Source organism: Alternaria viburni (genome assembly GCF_023758015.1).
Source record: "Alternaria viburni strain BMP 2772 chromosome Unknown scaffold_1, whole genome shotgun sequence".
NCBI lineage: Eukaryota > Fungi > Ascomycota > Dothideomycetes > Pleosporales > Pleosporaceae > Alternaria > Alternaria viburni.
Window position 1 is genome coordinate 2210839 of NW_026055770.1, and position 17987 is coordinate 2228825.

Sequence of the window (17987 nt, forward strand, 5' to 3'; positions counted from 1 at the left end):
TTCCTGTTCATACTTCGGCAATATCAATTATGCCCGCCAACATTCACAACGATGCAAGCCTAGAAGATGCTAGAAATCCACACACGTCGTAGAGACAATGACAGCATGCGCGTCAAGCCCAAGGTCTTTTGTCGTGATGAATGAATAGCGCAATATTCGCGGTAATGTCGTGACTGTTGATATTGTCGAGGGCTGGCTCCAGCTTTTTAATGATGCATGGGGGGAGACGGGTGTTGGGGATCGGCTGCGGGAGGCCGCGGGGGTGAAGCTTGGAGCTCCAAAACGTGGGTGGAGTCACCTTTCGTCATTCCCTCGCGGCCATTGAATACACGCGAACGCGCAACTTACACCAACGCCACAACCCCTTTGTCGCGATGCCAGTACAGAAGCGATTTCACTTGCGTATTGTGCCACCTGATTGACTTATCTGCACAGCCTCACATCGCACTCGCTCAGCTGTTTTTGGAAGCAACGCCTCCGGTACCTCTTGCCTCTCGCGACTTCCTCGAGCTACGCTCAATATCCATCCAGCCTCTAGCAAACTACACAACGTGTCACGATGAAGTACACTGTATACGATCGCTTACTTAAGCGCGAAGTCGGACAACAGCCTAGGAAATACTCCGACATTCGATCGATATACGGCGACCGCAAATGGGTGGACGACCTCGATATCGTGAACGAACTAGAAGGCCATAACGGATGTGTCAATGCTCTCAGGTATGTCACTATTCTCCTTGTACATCTGTGGCATAATCTGAATCTACCAGCTGGTCAACCTCTGGCCGCCTCCTCGCCTCTGGCTCCGACGACCATCGCATCAACATCCACTCGTACCACCCCGAATCGTCGACGTCGCAGTTCAATCTCACCACCTCAATCCAGACAGGGCATAGTTCCAACATATTCTCCGTGAAGTTCATGCCCTACTCCAACGATCGCACAATTGTCAGCGCGACAGACGATGTACGGATATTCGACATCGAACATTCAGGCCACTCGGCCCTCCGGTCTACAGGCAATGCGGGCAGTACAGGCAGAGCGCGCCGGAGACTGACGCTCACAGAGGGAGATACCAACGCGAAGGCATTCCGTTGCCACGCCGACACGGTGAAGCGGATTGTCACTGAAGACAACCCCTTCTATTTCCTTACGTGCTCGAATGATGGCGAGGTACGACAATGGGATGTACGCCAACCCTCCAAGGCATATCCGCCCCCACGAGACACCATGCTGCCCGCATGGGCGAGAGACGAAGATGCCTCAGACAGCATCCCGCCGCCACTCATCTCATATGCTCGATATGGACTGGATCTCAATACAGTGTCGTGCTCGCCTAGTCAGCCGCATTACATCGCGTTGGGTGGGGCACATCTCCATTGCTTCTTGCATGACCGCCGGATGCTTGGTCGCGATTTGAACAACGAGCGTGGATCTAGGCTTTCGAGTCCAGAGAATTGGAACGATAATGACGATGAGCTATTAGGGAAGGCGACGCAATGTGTGAAGAAGTTTGCGCCCAACGGAAAGCAGCGCATGAAGAGAAATGATGGCGGTCACATCACAGCATGCAAAATCAGTGATGCCGAGCCGAACGAGCTCGTTGTGAGCTGGTCTCAGGATCACATCTACAGCTTCGATATTCTACGGGCGCCAGATGCTAGAGAGAACGTGACGCCCATCAAGACCTCGAATAGTGCATCTGGCCATCGTGTCAAGGACACGAACAGGAAGCGCAAGCGACCGAAGTCTAGTACCTTGTCTCAAGAAGGTGTTGAGAGAGCCGAATCAAGACAACGCACCGAAAGTGCCGATGAGGATCTGGCACTGCGAGTGACGTACGGCAATGGTCAAAGCGAAGATATCCGCATTCATCCTCCTGCCGAGAACCGCATGACCCAGGAGGAATTGAACGATCTACGAGCATCAGACCACTACCGCATCGCAAGTACAACCGTCAAAATAGCGAAGCGAATTTTCGAGCTAGGTGAGCTTGGAGAGTCTGGAATCCACCTTGCATGCACGTCCATTGTAGGTCTAGCGAACTCGATCTTGCCCGACATGGACGACATCGATAGGACGTGGGGCTACCCCATCGATCCAGATCCTGTGGACGTTGCAGTACAAAACAAGCTTCGCGATAGTAGGGCAGCGTCTCGTCGGTTCGTTCAAGCAGCCGGGACGTTGGCACGGGTACTGGGAGGACAGCTCTTGACTGGATCTAGCTCTGACGCCTTGATCGCCCAGTATTTCGCCTCAATACAACCGGCGCCCCGAGAGCGCGATCCACCACAACACGAGCAGTTTGGATACGACTTTTTGAAAGCTATACTGTTGTGGATCGACAGTGGCCCTGGAGCAGTTGTTGAAGGATTTTCGAGCCGGAGTGGCAGTACTCGCTATCCCATCCCCCATGGTTCGGATATGGATTCCATTCAGGAACGACTGATCCCATATCTAATCGAATTAGCAGACGACACCAAAATCATCAATGTCGATGCCTCCAAATATGAGACCGATAGCACTCGAGTCTTGTACGACTCTGAGTTTGAGGCTGTTGATGCGTTCGGCCATGCAATCACGATACCCTTTGCTGATCTCACCGGCGAGAACGAGTCCACATCAGAGTCAGTATCTTCTGGCGAGCCCACACAAACCCGAGCTACGGCAAAACGAAGATGGGTGTACTATGTTGGGAGGGGTGTTCTACGCAATGCCGCCAAAGATATCAAATTCGCTTTCGTAGACCGCGCTTACGGCGGCCAGGGTATATCCGACAAGACGATTAGAGCGGAAGAAAAGGCGTTGAGAGAAAAACAGGAGGACATCGATCCCTCGGTAGACGAGGGTCCGGTCCGCGATGCAGAACTTATCGGCACACCAACACGAGAGGGTAATGATCAGGAAGAGGTTACCTCCAGCTCTGCCAACGCGAACGAGTCGGGTTCTATGGCCATCGAGAGCGCCGATGAAGAGGACGAAGACGGGGATGAAGAAGAAGAGGACGACAATGATGACGATGAAGACAGTGATGGTGATATAGAATCGGATGATGGAGAAGACGAGGACGACACTGACGACGAAGATGAAGAAGGCTTATCACGCACAAGATCTGGAAACATGTTATGGCGATCAGATTTTGGCCGCAGTCGTTACGGGCGATGGAAGGTGGAGCGCGATATACCTTGTGTACCTCATACACGTGTCTATACTGGGCATTGCAACGCCAGGACAGTCAAAGACGTCAACTACTTCGGACTGCAGGATGAGTATGTGGTCAGTGGAAGCGACTCTGGCCACGTGTTCATCTGGGATCGCAAGACAGCGGAACTTGTAAACATCCTGGAGGGAGATGGAGAGGTGGTCAACGTCATCCAAGGCAAGGAGAAATGAGTACAAAACCAAGATGATACAGGCTCTAACATGTTTAGGTCACCCCTATGAACCTACGATGGCGGTTTCCGGTATCGACCACACGATCAAAATCTTCTCTCCAGATGCGCAGCTCCAACGTAACGCACGGAAAGGTGTCGGAGTGCATTCGTCCGATCCGGCTGCTTTCTCCAGTCTGAACTTCGGTCGTCGGCGTCGCAACCGCGCTGCCGAACCCGAGGCTGAAAGTGAGCCTGCCGTCGATGCCCCTAGCGATAGTGACGATGAGGTTGCCCCTGGTGGACTCAGTAGTCGACGAAGGATGCACCAAGCTTATCAGATTACAAGTCAGAACGATATGGACCGGAAAGGCGGAAGAGACGATTACTTCATCAGTCAGGCTGTCTTCGCGCAATTGGCTCGGCATATTGCCCGTGGGCAGGGCACTGGGAGTGGAGGTGATGAGGAAGGAGAGGGTGGTAGACCGGTTGTCATCACAGAGGAGAACTGCAATGTCATGTAGGCGAGACTGAACATCTGAACGACTTCATTATGCCTCTAGGCTCTCCCGCTACCAATCCAATTATATTGACGCAACTAAATGTTCTTGCGCCGCTCCAAGCTGACCCCTTTTGTCGAAGATTATTACTCGCACCCAATGTCGTAAGCGTTTATGAGGCCTTCTTCTGCTTAGCCTTGAGTGCCTTCTTCCGATTGCTCCTGATCATGACCACTGAGAGGAAGCTGCCGACGACCGTAGTGCCCAGGATGAGGAGGATGACGGGGATGCGGATGGCCCAGACGCGTGGGAGGAAGAGGGAGTGGAGGATGTGGTCGTCGTCTACAAAGGGCTATATAGAGTCAGTATATGTACCAGAACGAAGTGATCACACAAAAGCATACCATGAACAGAGTCCAGACGGTGTAGTAGACGAAGATGGCAGTCGCTGCGACGAGCATGCTGAGGCCTACGAGGCGGTCGGCCTGTGATGGTTGGTCAGTACACAGCATTCCATTCTACGCATGTTGAAGCATACCATTGTGAAGATTGGCGAAAGAGTGAACGAGTGTATTAGCTTGGAGTAATGGTGGTTACAATCACCTCGCTGGCCCTTCCCCCCAAAGTCGCGCCAAGCCAAGACCCCTGTCGGCGAAACCGCGGCCCGTTCGCCGCAACCTTCGATCGCCCAACCGCCTGTAAGCTAAACTTTTGCGAAGCGCGTCACTCTCCGCCTCAACACTCGCCATCCTCCACCTCCAACACGACCCACTGCGCGACGATGGAGGTCGCATCTGCCGTCCGTCTGCCCTCACCGGAGCCCGAGCTCGACGCCAAAGATGTTCCGCGCAAACGCGAGCGCTCCCCATACGATGGACCGAGTGCTGGGCCATCAAAGCGAAGCAGGAGGGATGAAGAGGAGGACGACCGTCGCAATGGCGGCATTGGCCGTCGCCCCCCGCCAAAGCCTACGACTCACGACCTCCCCGATGACGACTCGCGGTTGAAGCTTTTCCAGAATGCCTTCAGCGCGAACCGTAAGCTGCCCGTTGACGACTCCAAGACACGTGCTGGAGGCGCGTATATCCCGCCTGCGCGCCTGCGCGAGATGCAGAAGTCGATTACGGATAAGAGCAGCCCTGAGTTCCAGCGCATGGCGTGGGAGGCGCTGAAGAAGTCGATCCAGGGTTTGATCAACAAGACGAATACGGCGAATATCAAGATGATTGTGCCGGAGCTGTTCTCGGAGAACCTGGTGCGCGGACGTGGGCTGTTCTGCAGGGCTATTATGAAGGCGCAAGCGGCGAGTTTGCCTTTCACGCCTATTTATGCGGCTATGGTCTCTATTGTCAATACGAAGCTGCCTCAAGTTGGCGATCTGCTGGTTCGGCGCCTGATTGTGCAGTTCAGGAAGGGTTTCAGGAGGAACGACAAGGCCGTGGCGCTATCGAGTACCATGTTTCTTTCTCACCTCGTCAACACGCAAGTCGTCCACGAGATCTTGATCGCCGAGATCCTGCTCCTCTTGCTGAACAAGCCCTCCGACGACTCCGTTGAGATCGCCGTCGGTATCATGAAAGAGGTCGGCGCTTTCCTCGACGAGATGAAGCCTGCGATCGCGAATGCCATCTTCGACCAGATGCGCAACATCCTCCACGAAGCCGACATCGACAAGCGCACACAATACATGATAGAGGTTCTTTTCGAGGTCCGACGCACAAAGTACAAGGACAACCCGGTTATCAGGGAGGACTTGGACCTGGTAGAGGAGGAGGATCAGATCACCCACAACCACACACTGGAGGGTGATTTGAAGGTTGAGGACGGTCTCAACCTCTTCAAGGTCGATCCCGATTATGAAGCGCACGAGGAAGAGTACGCGAAGATCAAGGCAGAGATTCTAGGCGAAGAGGAGGGTAGCGACGATGATGGATACACGGATGCGTCATCTGAGGATGAAGAGGACGAGGAAGTGAAGGCCATGGACGTCAAGGATCAAACCAACGCGGATCTCGTTAACCTGCGAAGAACAATCTACTTGACCATCAAGAGCAGCGGTGGCTTTGAGGAGTGCGTGCACAAACTCATGCGCATCAACCTGCCACATGGCTTGGAAAACGAGCTCACTACGATGATCGTCGAGTGCGCCAGCCAGGAGCGCACATACGAGAAGTTCTACGGCATGATTGGAGAGCGCTTCTGCAAGCTGAACAGGATGTGGACCGACCTTTTCGAGGAAGCATTCGCGCACTACTACGAGACTATCCACCGATTCGAAACGAACCGCCTTCGTATCATCGCACAGTTCTTCGCGCATCTGCTAGCATCCGACGGTATCGGCTGGCACGTCTTTCAGGTGGTCAAGATGACGGAAGAAGATACCACCTCTAGTTCGCGCATCTTTGTCAAGATCTTGTTCGAAGAGCTGTTGGCTTCTCTCGGGCAGAAGGTCGTTGTGGAGCGCTTCAAGGACCCCATGCTACAAGACAGCCTTACTGGACTCTTCCCCACCGATGCCGACGACCAGAGCAAGACCCGCTTCTCGATCAACTACTTCACTGCGATCGGTATGGGTGTGCTTACTGAAGGCATGCGCGACTGGCTCAAGAACGCTGCCCCCAAGCCGAAACCGCTACCCGAGCCAGAGAGCGACTCCGACGACGACCGCAGCGTTTCGTCAAGATCAAGCTACAGTTCGAGCAGCTACTCACGCTCCCGAAGCCCGGTTCGCAGAAGGCGCGACTCAAGATCGAGGTCCAGATCCGACTCTAGAGGACGCTCATACACACGCAGCCCTACGCCAGCCCGCAAACGTGGAGGCCGCGGTAGAAGCGACTCCTACAGCTCCGCATCCCGTTCGCGATCCCGCTCCCCAGCACCCCGCAAACTCAAGAGCAAGCGCTCCTACTCAACCTCCCTCTCTCGATCACGCTCCCCCGCGCCCAGGAGACGCGGCCGCAGCCCCTCATCCTCTCGATCCCGTTCTCCACCTCCGAAATCCAAGTCAACACGCCGCGGCCGCAGCCCCTCCGGCTCGCTATCCCGTTCTCCACCTCCGACACGCCGCCGGAAGTACACGTCTTCCCCCTCGCGTTCACCATCCCCACCACCGCGCCGTCGTGGTCGTGACTCTAGCACTCCGCCGCCCAGGCGTAGACGCGGTTCGAGCAGTGCCCCGCCATCGAAGGGGAAAGGGAAGGCGAGGGCGGATAGTGGTAGTCCGCCGCCGCGTCGCACTCGCAGGAGGGATACTAGTTCCCCGCCGCCACCGTCGAAGGCTAATGGCAAGGCGAGGGAAGTCAGTGAAAGCCCGCCGCCGAGGATGAAGAGAGACGATAGTGGGAGTCCGGCACCGAGGGTCAAGAGGGATGGTAGTAGTCCGCCGTCGAGGAGACGCAGGGATTCGTAGGATGGGTTTTGGACATGATGGTAGCTAGTGTGGGAGGAAGCATGACATCGGAGCAATTGGCGTTTATGTCCTTTTGTGAGAAGAGAGATTGAATGGGATTGTAGCATTGCATATTTTTCCTGCAAGCATAATTGCGATGGTTAGGCGAGCGAGGTATGTGGTAAAGTCAATATCAATGGACATTAGTATAGCTATAAAAAAGAGATATCATAGCATCGGCAACCAATCCTCAGCACTTCTCCACCAGCCATCCCGGTGTGTACTGTCCACGAAGTCCTGCTTGTCCGACTTGTCCAAGATCCGGCTCGCTGCGTGTTTGTAGTGCTAGTAAAGATGCATCACCAAATGCCGTTTAAAAAGCCCAATAATGAAGGAAGCATCCAACAAGCAACCTGCAACGCGCCACTGGCAACTTCCGAGACACATGCCAGCGCCATACCAGCGGGTCCTCTCAGTGAGATGTCGCAAATATAGAAACCAGAGCCCTGCCCTCTCCCCCTCTCCATGAAATTTTCACCCCAGAAAGCCTCGATCTGGGAATGCCGCGTTGTCTCGTAAGTTGGATACCGCGGTGCCCCTTTACACTCATGGTATGGACCATCTCAGCACAGCTTTGCGGTCGACTGGGCGCAGATCGGTAACAATGGGGATGTTTGTTGGCAGCAGGCCTGCGCCAGGGCAAGCTGGTATGAATCGACGGCGACATTATACTGCTTGACCGAGTAAACTGTCGAGAGGACGCCAAACAGGATCGTTAGAAGGAAGACTCCGAACACAGCCCCCCACAATGTTACGAACTCTACAGGATTTCTTGTATCCTTCAGTGCTTGAAGTACAGTCTCCGGACGACTGTTCAACAGGTTCAGCAAGTGTGCGAGACGGCTTCTCCAGTACACGAATTCGTTCAATTCAGTTGCTCGCGGGGACTGTAATGGGTTCTCAATCCACATTTGCACCCCAGATTCTTTCAGGAATGCTATTGTCTGCTTGTGGCCAACCGGAAACAAGAGGTCGAGAGTTCGAATGGCTTCGTTCAGGATGTCCGCTGATATCATCGGTGGTGTTGATCCGCTCCGGTGGTTCACAAGACAAGTCTTATGTCTGTAGATGAACAATCGTCGGTCTCCAGGGGACCCTTCAAGCTTCAAATGATCCACCAAGCTATCGGTCCAGAGTAGATTCAATCGGTGCGTATTCTTCAGGCCCATGGCGGTGAATGACGTGTCCAGCGGACAATTCTGTACGGACTGTGCTGCTTTCGCATGCTGAGAGAACTGTGTAGCGATCGCATTCTCCAGAGATTGATCATCCGCCCAAGGGACACATGTATCCATCGGGTTCTTGACCAGATTGGGCGATTCTTTGGAGTGAAGATGTATCCCCAGCCAAAGCTGGACTGCAAGCTCAATGGAGCCCGAGATAGGCTCATTTTCGAAGTTCTTAAGGTACAGACTCTCAATCGTAGCGACCAACACTTCTCTCGTGCTATTCCGATCGGACCTTAGCTCACTCACTATAGCAAGAATGCCTCCCCACTTTTCTGTCGCAAATTTGGAGTTAGGGGGATGCAGGCTCTGCAGTGTAAGACCCCAAAAGTCTAGCAAGCTTGCATATTTCTCTTCGCTGTAAGTATCTTCTGAAAGGTTCAGGTGAGGCCAGAAAGAGTTGATTAAAGCACATTTCTCCTCTGGTGTGAAGCCAAGAATGTCTTGCGAATAGGACTCAGAGAACAGATCTTTACTATCGAGCAACATGGTAGCGGTTCATTCTAGGTTTTCGAAGTAATCACGACGCTTTCTTATGCGGTAAGGAAAACTGAGTGCATCCTTGTGTACAGGCGTTGCCCTTCAGTTGGACGCGGGGTATGCGCTTCAAAACGCAATAACCTGCTTTTCCAGTCCCAGCCTCAGGACGTCAGCGCGCATGTATTTCAGCTGCGACGTAGCTCGAGTTTATCCGGTCAAGCCACGCACACCTCCAGCTGATGCCCCTCATCTTTTGCATGCTCAAGACACTGCTCCCACTTTCTACGATGGCAAGCATCCATGACTTAGTGTTTTGACTGAAGCCATATGTCATGCGCGTCACTTTGTAAGTTTAGATTCAGATATTTGAGTGTTCTACTTAGTCGCAAGGCTGACAAGTCACGACCTAGTGGCCTTTTGAGGGAACGCCTTACTTCTCCACTCCAGCTACTGATCGTATACAAGGGCTACTAGCAATAAGACCCATTCAATATGGTCTTTTCACATAGCAGGTCATTTTGGAACACACTAAGCGAAGAAGAATGAACGGAGCCCTGTCGCCCCTTCAAAAGCGAGCGCACTCAAGGCCAGTCGAGTTGTGTCATACCAGAAGAATTGGTGATTACCGTGTAGGCACCTTGAGAGATGCTCCGCCTCCACTTCAAGTGCAGACAAAGTTCAACACGATTCACGGACAACTTGACACTATCCTTGCAGAGCTTACAAAGACGCTACCGTCATCGGGTCAAAAAGAGGGCCGAAGAAATTCCATGATAGCTTCTTATCTGTGTATGGCTGTCAAGCTTACCGTCATACAACGTCTCTACGACAAACGTCGATCTCCGCAATACAAGATCCTGCTGGAACCCACGATTTGGATCGAATGCCATAACACGACGTGGATCAAGCCAGTCTTGCGATCGCTATCCTGTGTCACCTGGCTTGAGGAATTTGTGAAACGACAGCAGCTGTCGGGAATGCCTTATATCTCCGCTAACGGTCCACATCCTCTTGCAATGAAAAGTTCACCACGTCTAGCAAGTCGCGCACCGTCGTTGGCGATCCAGAATGACTCCCCCCTCTTGAGCACCGTGTGCGGTGCTAGAGCTAGGTTTATAATGGCAACGTCGGATGGTACTATTGAGTGCTACTCCACTATTGGCGGATTGATATATGTGGACGACAATCTCTTCGCGATGACGACTGCCCACGCTTTCATGCCTCATGTTCTCGAGTCACCTCAGCTTACTCTCATTGGAGGCATGGAGCAAATATCAGATGCTCCTTTTCCTACAGCATCATATTCGAGCACTTGGACGGAGTTGTCCTTTCCAACGACCTTCGCGTATCTGGACAATACGTACCTCCGCGGGATCAGCGTTGACAAGCCGATTGTTGGCGCTTCAGACTTTGCCTTGGTAGATCCCACATCATTCATCATTTTATCAAACACATACTACGACACAAATCGCAAGACAACCGAGACGGTCACCAGTATCGAAAGAACATGCGATCTATGTGCTGGACCTGTGTGGATCATTACAAGTCGCAACAAGTACCTGGACGAGGGTTATATGGTGGAGGGGGATGCTTCTATTATTGTGAAAGGTGTTGTTGTGTCTACAAAGATGATACAAGTCACCATAACTCCAGGTAAGTTTGTATATCTAGTGTGCTAAGAGATGTCTAATGCTCGAAATAGGTCTTGGCTTATCGGGCTCTTGGGTGGTCCGAGAAGGAAAACTTCTGGGCGTCGTATACGCAGGCAATGCTTCAAGCTCATACCTCCACATGCTCCCAGCTGAAAGAATGTTGGACGACATAATGCGGGTACTTGGTGCGACCGTAGCGAGAGTTGCAACTCCGCGAGATATCGTCAATTACGAGGCTCAAAGGACACTGCGTGAGAGAAAGCATGAAGGTGCGATTCACTCAACCAATATGATTCATAACGCCAAATTTACTAACAAGCGGAAGACTCCAGGCTCTCAACCCCTCTGCCAGACAACCATGTGTTTGGATTTTCGCAAGCAGACACCTCGAGACCGTCAGTCGACCCAATAGACACGTCCAGATTGGCCGAAGACGACAGCAACTTTGCGAATCTTGCTCAAAGTATCAAGAAACCTACGCTTCGTGAGAGATATTCTGTTGCTAAAGCCCTCATCATCTACTGGGAGAGATGGGATAAATCGGAAGAGTACACCAGAGAAACCGACAGACTGAAAAGCTTTTTTCAGGGCTTACTTTTCGAGACGGAGACTTACACAATCCCTGCTCAACAAAGCGAACTCAAACTGGAAAACTACGTGTTAAAGCAAGTACAGGAATTCGCACAGCGGACACGAACTTTTCAAGACCCATCCATCCTGATTATCTATTACGTCGGCCATGGAGGCGAAGATGACAAAAAAGATGTTACTGGGACTGGCACATCCCAAACCTCTCGATTAGTCTGGCGACCGTGAGTTTCTGACCTCTAAAGTCTAATTGATACTAACATTGCGCAGCTTCCCTGGTAGTTCAGCATCCGTGCGGTGGTATAAGATACAAAGAGCACTCGACCACGTTATGTTCGACGTTCTTCTTCTCTTTGACAGCTACCATCTCGCACAAGTGGAGAGTGCAAGAGAGCAGACAGTCGGCGATTCGGATGCTCGTATGGAGCTACTTGCAGCTACATGCAACGAAAATCAAACGCTCCAACGGGGACCTGGATCCTTCACGTTTGCTATCGTCGAAATCATGGAGGATTTCATCCGGGGATACAACCGTGTCGAGATATCTGAGCTCCACAGTGAACTACTTGATCAGAAAGCTAGCTCGTACAACACTCCATCCCACGTGGTCCTTCGCGTCGGTCCCTCGAATCGCAGTATCATATTGGAGGACCTCAACGTACTGCAAGGATATGAAGAGAGCAATGCACCTCCGGGTCTTGGCATAACCAGTGAAGCTCTCAGGTAAATTTTGACTGTACGAAGTGCATGTGAAACATATACTGACTTCGTACCTCTACCTCTGCAGAATACCTGCATCTGAATCGTACGGAGAGGCAAGCCAGTTGATTCCGCGTCAAGCCATTTATCACAGTTCTATACCAGAATCCAAAGAATTGGGTACACCGACCAAGCCCACCATATCTTCAGATCGACTGCTGGAGCAGTACAAGCAATACTCTGAATACGAGGACCCTTCTGTTATCGAGAGACTGAAAAGACGTGTGGCGTGCCTCGCAGATGTCCTGGAATCCCAGAAGCATGAGTCGTTCCACTGTCTCCAGCTACACGGTTGGAAGCACGAACCACATCATCGCCGCTTCGTGTTTTACTTTCAAGTTCCCATCGATTACGGTAATGAGTCCAAAACCCTGTACGAAGCGATTACCGAACTGAAGGGACAGTCACGACCCACACTCGAAGAACGGCTAGCTATGGCCTTCCACATCGCATCAGCGGTCCGAAATTGGCATGGAGTCGACTGGGTACACCAGTCCATATCGTCTCACAACATCATCTTCTTGAAACCCTCCTCAGGAAGTTCGAGTGATAGATGGGATTTCGACAGACCTTTGCTGCAAGGTTTCGGCTTTGCGCAACCAATGGCGCCATCTACGATCGAACGCTGGTTCGAGAACATCGAATTTGACATATATCAGCATCCCGATTGGCATAGGGATCCGAAAGATAGTCCCAAGAGAGAACACGATTTGTACTCTTTGGGTGTCGTCCTATTGGATATTGGACTCTGGAAATCGTGTCAATCCGTGCTTGGGAAGCATAGAAAAACAATGAACAAAGGAGAGGTACCGAAACTACTGATTGAAGCAGCTAGGGACGACCTGGCTTATTGTGTCGGTTCCAACTATCGGGATGCAGTGCAGACTTGTCTCACATCGGAGTTCAGCGCAAAACATTACGATGGAATGGAGATCAAGCTACTCGACGCGGTGGAGGAGATGGTATTGCAGAAGCTTCGGCCGAAGCCAATATTGTAGAACGTACGACATGGAGAAGTACGTAAATCAGTAAGCCCGGTAATCGAATGTCATCAACTGTGTCGTTGTCATCGACCAATCTTGCGCAAAACCCATCAAATGCAATGTATGGGCCTACATACAGGAGGGAACGATGGATACCGCAGGAAAAACACTCAACATGAATGCACTTGTTCCGTATAGCTGGGGATGTGATACAAGTTGTCGAAACATATTTCGTGTAAAGCTGTGATTCAGCGTAATGTTGCTGTTGAGTAGCACGCGGTCCACCTCTGGCCAGCATGATAGTGTAACGCGCTTCTCACACCTTGACCTTGGGTACAGACGACTCCCTTCGACACGGCATGTAGACTTCTCGAGCTTTTAGATGGGCTTTATAGAGATTTGGGTGAATTGAGATTGCAAATGTTTCCGATGACGTAATTGCCGCCGTTAAAGCGGAGCTTGTCGAATGTAATCCTCTTCTCCTCAACACAGCGCTCTAAGGTTTGCGTACTGTCGCAACTCGAGGACAGTATGGGACGTTAAGACGATGCATGTGCGCGACAAAACCCAAAGGATGGTGGCCGGCGGTGTGGAGCGAAGTGAAGATGTAGCATCGCTACTGCTGTTTGTGGACGTGCGAAAAGGGGACTACCGACAGGGATTATCGATAGCGAGGCAACAACGATGCGGTTGCTCGGAACAACAAAAGTCTTACGACTTCAATCCTATTACTTTTCTTTCAATGCGTCTCTTGCGATTGTCGCTCTCACATAATACGACACTTGTTTGCAGAAGCGTCAAAGGGCGACGCGCGCTCGTTGCAGACGTGACATCTCCACAGTCGCGTCTTTGTCTTCATCACCCTCTGTTTACGCACCCCACTACGACTACAATCCATCAGTGCGCTCCCACATATATGTGTCAAATGTAACTGTGCACGCAATCATTACTCATCGATTTCGCGAACTTCACGTCCACACCTTGTCAATCGAACGCGCTTGCTCGAGCGACTCAACACCTTCGCAACTGAATACCACCGGGATGACCACCAAATACGACTCTGTAAAGTGCAAATCATGTGCTAGAGTCCTCGCCGTGGTATCCGCCACTGGGCTTGTACCTACGACTTCGCCGGATGCCTCCCATGCAGGATGCAGCACATGTCAGCGATTCGACTCTCTGTATGACGCGATTAGAGAAGCCGATACTGAATGGGCTGTACTCGAAAACAAGCGCGACTCAATCAGTAAATCATTCGCGCGAGATAACCACAAGCGGGCTCACATGGAGTTCGACAACTGGTTGATGACTGTCGAAGCGCCTGGACCAGCAAGAGACGCGCAGAACGAACACTCAGAGAACAAGGACCATGGAGGAGGGGACTTTCTCCACGACGACAAACAAGATATAGCTGGTCCCAAGCGTCGAAGATCTCACTCGCCTACTACCCAGCGGTCTGGAGAATCATCCGATACAGCACCACATGGACAGCAAGGCATATCGCTGTCTCTCAGGCCATCGCCTAAACGATCGCACAGCTCATCAGCTTCGATATCACGCAAGCGGCTCAAATTTTCCGATTCAGTCGAGTTCCATGAGAATTACAGGACCAGTGAGCAGTATCACCGTCCGAGCGAAACGTACGCGCGAGGGAGAAATGCGCCGCCTGAGGGTTCCGAGTACATGGACACTAGTGGATCGGGTCTGACCTTCCTGAAGTTCACCGGTATGAAGAAAGTTGGCGCCAAATGGGTTGAGCTGAGCGAGGAAGAGCTTGCAAAGCAGAGCGAAAAAGCAAAGACTTGGGCGCAGCTGCGGAAACTCGCAACTGCAGGGAACCCGAAAGCTGATACACCGGAGGCCGATGCAGAAGTAGAGGTGAGGCAGGATGACGATGCTCCTCAAGATGCTCGTGCAGCAAGACTTGCACGAAGAGCTAAGGGAACAAGCGCGGAATCAGTGCAAGCTCGGGGCACGACAAGTAGACGGGGCCGGGGCACCTTGCGAAAAGGGAAACAACCATCGCTTGTCAGCGCAGTGGATGATGTCCCAGAGACTGCGTGTGACTCTACCCTCGTCTCGAATACCACAACAACAACACATGGAAATGATCATCATTCGGACGGAGATCTAGGTCGGGTGGAGATCATCGCATCTGGAGACGACGGTCTGGAGCGAAGACATGACGCTGTTCCCAGAACAGAAACCACAGCGGCACTGGGCGCCGATCAAGTACGAGAGCCAGCCACACCCCACGAGGAGCCCCACAAGGATATGCAAGTGACTAGCGAGGCAATGTGCCAGAGTATTGCAGCTCAGCCAAACACCAGTAGTGTGGAACCTCAACCAACAGTCGTATCTGGATACGACCAATCGCAACTCGAGCCAAGGAAGAATGCCTTGTGCACAGATCATGATGCACCGGAAATTGAGATACCTGAGGCGTCGTCTGGGTCTCGAATTCTGCGACCGACCTCAGGTAACCTTGATTATACCGGCATCGCAAGTACGCGAGACCTAGACCATCTCTCAGATGCTCGCCCCAATTCTGAGAAAGTTCCAGTGCGAAAGGAGGATGCTGTGCGCGAAGACCCTGGAGTGTCAACTCAAAACACGCCTACTGCTGCAGAGAAGGCTATCGCGACAGGAACATCTCTGCAACAGCCATCCGCGGAGCGTGAAGACCTCGTCACGGAGCTGAACACGTCTACATCAGCTGATAACAAGCTCCAAGTGCAGGGTCACTCCAATGTGGACATCGTTAGCGCCACGATACCGCAAGACCCTGATCGCCCTCCTGCAGCCAGAATGCCCACAGAAGAAGCGTAGATCCTCGCAGGGGGCATGATCGACGAAGCTGGAGACGCTGCGAGTCAATATCTAGGTTAAAGATGCGTCCCACAGAAGGATCCAGTCGCTCTCGTGGCCGTAGAATAACAGAGTAGGGATGGCAGAGGTGGCCTCGTTTGAGCAGGGCCCTTATGTGGGTACTACAGCGTGATTAGCGGCGAGTCCGTGGCGGACACTTGCCGCCGGTCCACAGTTCGGCGTACATGCCGTGCCGCAAGCGCCGCAACTCTTGTGTATGATAGCAGTAATAATTGTCGGTCTGTAGACGCCGATGCCTATGCGATTCCTCTGATGGTGTCCTCTAAATGCCATGTGTGTCTGTGCGTTGACCACACGAGAGCGATACTGGTACTGTCACTTTTACTTCCATGGAACAGGTGAGGGGGAGGAGCATCATCATCATGACTCCGCTCCATCGAATGGCTCCTCTAACGCAGCTTCTAACGCATCTTCTATTCCTTCTCGAATGCAGCTAGAGCGCTGAGCTAGAAAACATCAAGTAAGTCCTGTGCCCTTCCCGTGGGACCATTACGTCGCATTCGTCTCGAATGTCGCATTCAGGAACATGATGTAGTCAAGGAAGACCCACCACCTATGGCCTCAGCTGCGCCTCTACCTGACCCAAGCCTCATCCAGACAACAATTCTCCTTCTCCCAGCGTACGGGATGCCGCTATGCCTTTTCGTATCGTGGCGACAACAAATTTCCTCACCGATCAATGCGCAAGTGGAGCGATGACATGGCCCAAAGAAGAAGGATTGATTGCGGCGGAAGGGCCGTTCCAGCTCTGCCGGTGTGCGTAGCCGTAAAACGTACGACTTTTCTTCTTTGTGTATGCTGCGAGATTGCCGATACCCGGTGTTGGCTTAGATCTAAGGTATGGTGTTGATCAATGCTTGGTATTCCAGGCGGCAACTAGCCTTTTTGGGTAGTACATGGGCGGGCTATCACGATGTGGTGAGGTGATGTTGTACGTTTTGCGACTGGGTTGATGTACGAGATTGCGAAAATGATAGAAATTCTCGTGGGGAGTTGAGACTGATAGCGAGAGTGGGACGTGGGAATGCGCATTGTTGCATGTCCTTGCGGCTTGAGCTCTGAAACCTTCTGCATCCTACTCTTGCTTGCTTTTTTTTTTGGGTCAGATAACTCCTACGTCGAAGTGACGTTGAAGGCCTAGTCTTGGCGAGAGGACTTAAAGACAGAGATAGTACGAGGCTCGAAGCTGCTACGAAGTACCTGAATTATGTTCGACAGACTTGAGTGTAGGAGTAGGAGTAGAGCCTCCTCTTCAGCTTCGGTATAGCAGCTTTCGGATTCGGGTTCGCATACGTTTTCTCAGCCTTGCCCGCCTCGCTCTTGCCCTACCTAGATCTTCTCGAAGTATGGCAACACATACTGGACACGACACTATCCAACGCCTTCAAATCCAACCTCAACCCTTTGAAAACTTCTCTTGCTTCATGGGTGCGAAGCTCCAATAACCTTAGAGATCCCCATTTCGCCGAACGAGCTCGTCGAACTTCGGCAGCGTCCAGCCGCTCGACCGCTGCCGCCTCGCAATATTTTCGGTGTCGGCCTGAGACCGGCATATACCGCTACACCAGCTCAACGTCTTCATCATGGCGACAGGAACTGCCTGCGCTGCAGCCCGAGAATTGCAAAACGAAAGCTGCACGTGGGGAGCTGCGGGATTCCTTGCGGTGACGTCATGGGACCCCTCGCATCCATGGATGGATCTTACCAACGTCGACAGGGTTATCGTGTGACCGTCTCGTCAATACTTTCCAGGTATCAAGCGGCGCGATTTACCTTTGCACCCACATCCCACGTCTCAGATACCGGGGGAGGGGATGTTTTTCCCTCGAGGGTGAAGATTGCCCCCCTCAAGGTTCGGTCTTACTAGAGTATGTCATGCATGCCCACGGTTGATTCCGCGACAACGGCGAAAACACTATGAGCCCGCGACATTCCACCCACTCCCTTACCCCGGCCCGGTTCCAAGCACATGTCAACAGGACAAAACATTTTTGGCTGACGCACGCACGGTCCTCCGGTTCCATCGTTCCGTCGGATAGATCTTTCCAACCAGCTAACTGGGATTCAGGGACCCGCCAATTTACTTACCGC

General features: G+C 52.3%; 6 protein-coding genes across 6 annotated transcripts; 4 read left to right on the forward strand and 2 right to left on the reverse strand.

The window, feature by feature from the left end:
* Positions 1–559: 559 nt before the first annotated feature.
* On the forward strand, positions 560–3895 carry J4E79_000791 (uncharacterized protein; the record flags this gene model as incomplete). Its single annotated transcript, XM_049349706.1, has 3 exons — positions 560–720; positions 771–3379; positions 3432–3895. 3 exons carry the CDS (start codon positions 560–562, stop codon positions 3893–3895), a joined length of 3234 nt encoding a protein of 1077 aa, XP_049216493.1.
* A 148-nt stretch (positions 3896–4043) lies between these two features.
* On the reverse strand, positions 4044–4412 carry J4E79_000792 (uncharacterized protein; the record flags this gene model as incomplete). The annotated part of the gene is made up of 3 exons (XM_049349707.1): positions 4044–4223; positions 4276–4356; positions 4410–4412. The coding sequence occupies 3 exons, from the start codon at positions 4410–4412 to the stop codon at positions 4044–4046; spliced, it is 264 nt and encodes an 87-aa protein (XP_049216494.1).
* Positions 4413–4652: 240 nt separating this feature from the next.
* Positions 4653–7000, forward strand: CWC22 (pre-mRNA-splicing factor cwc22; the record flags this gene model as incomplete). Its single annotated transcript, XM_049349708.1, has 2 exons — positions 4653–6596; positions 6716–7000. 2 exons carry the CDS (start codon positions 4653–4655, stop codon positions 6998–7000), a joined length of 2229 nt encoding a protein of 742 aa, XP_049216495.1.
* Positions 7001–8184: 1184 nt separating this feature from the next.
* Positions 8185–9034, reverse strand: J4E79_000794 (uncharacterized protein; the record flags this gene model as incomplete). Its single annotated transcript, XM_049349709.1, has 2 exons — positions 8185–8206; positions 8229–9034. The coding sequence occupies 2 exons, from the start codon at positions 9032–9034 to the stop codon at positions 8185–8187; spliced, it is 828 nt and encodes a 275-aa protein (XP_049216496.1).
* Positions 9035–10816: 1782 nt separating this feature from the next.
* Positions 10817–13022, forward strand: J4E79_000795 (uncharacterized protein; the record flags this gene model as incomplete). The annotated part of the gene is made up of 4 exons (XM_049349710.1): positions 10817–10946; positions 11003–11489; positions 11536–11988; positions 12119–13022. The coding sequence occupies 4 exons, from the start codon at positions 10817–10819 to the stop codon at positions 13020–13022; spliced, it is 1974 nt and encodes a 657-aa protein (XP_049216497.1).
* A 1026-nt stretch (positions 13023–14048) lies between these two features.
* On the forward strand, positions 14049–15836 carry J4E79_000796 (uncharacterized protein; the record flags this gene model as incomplete). The annotated part of the gene is made up of 1 exon (XM_049349711.1): positions 14049–15836. The coding sequence occupies one exon, from the start codon at positions 14049–14051 to the stop codon at positions 15834–15836; it is 1788 nt and encodes a 595-aa protein (XP_049216498.1).
* Positions 15837–17987: the final 2151 nt, after the last annotated feature.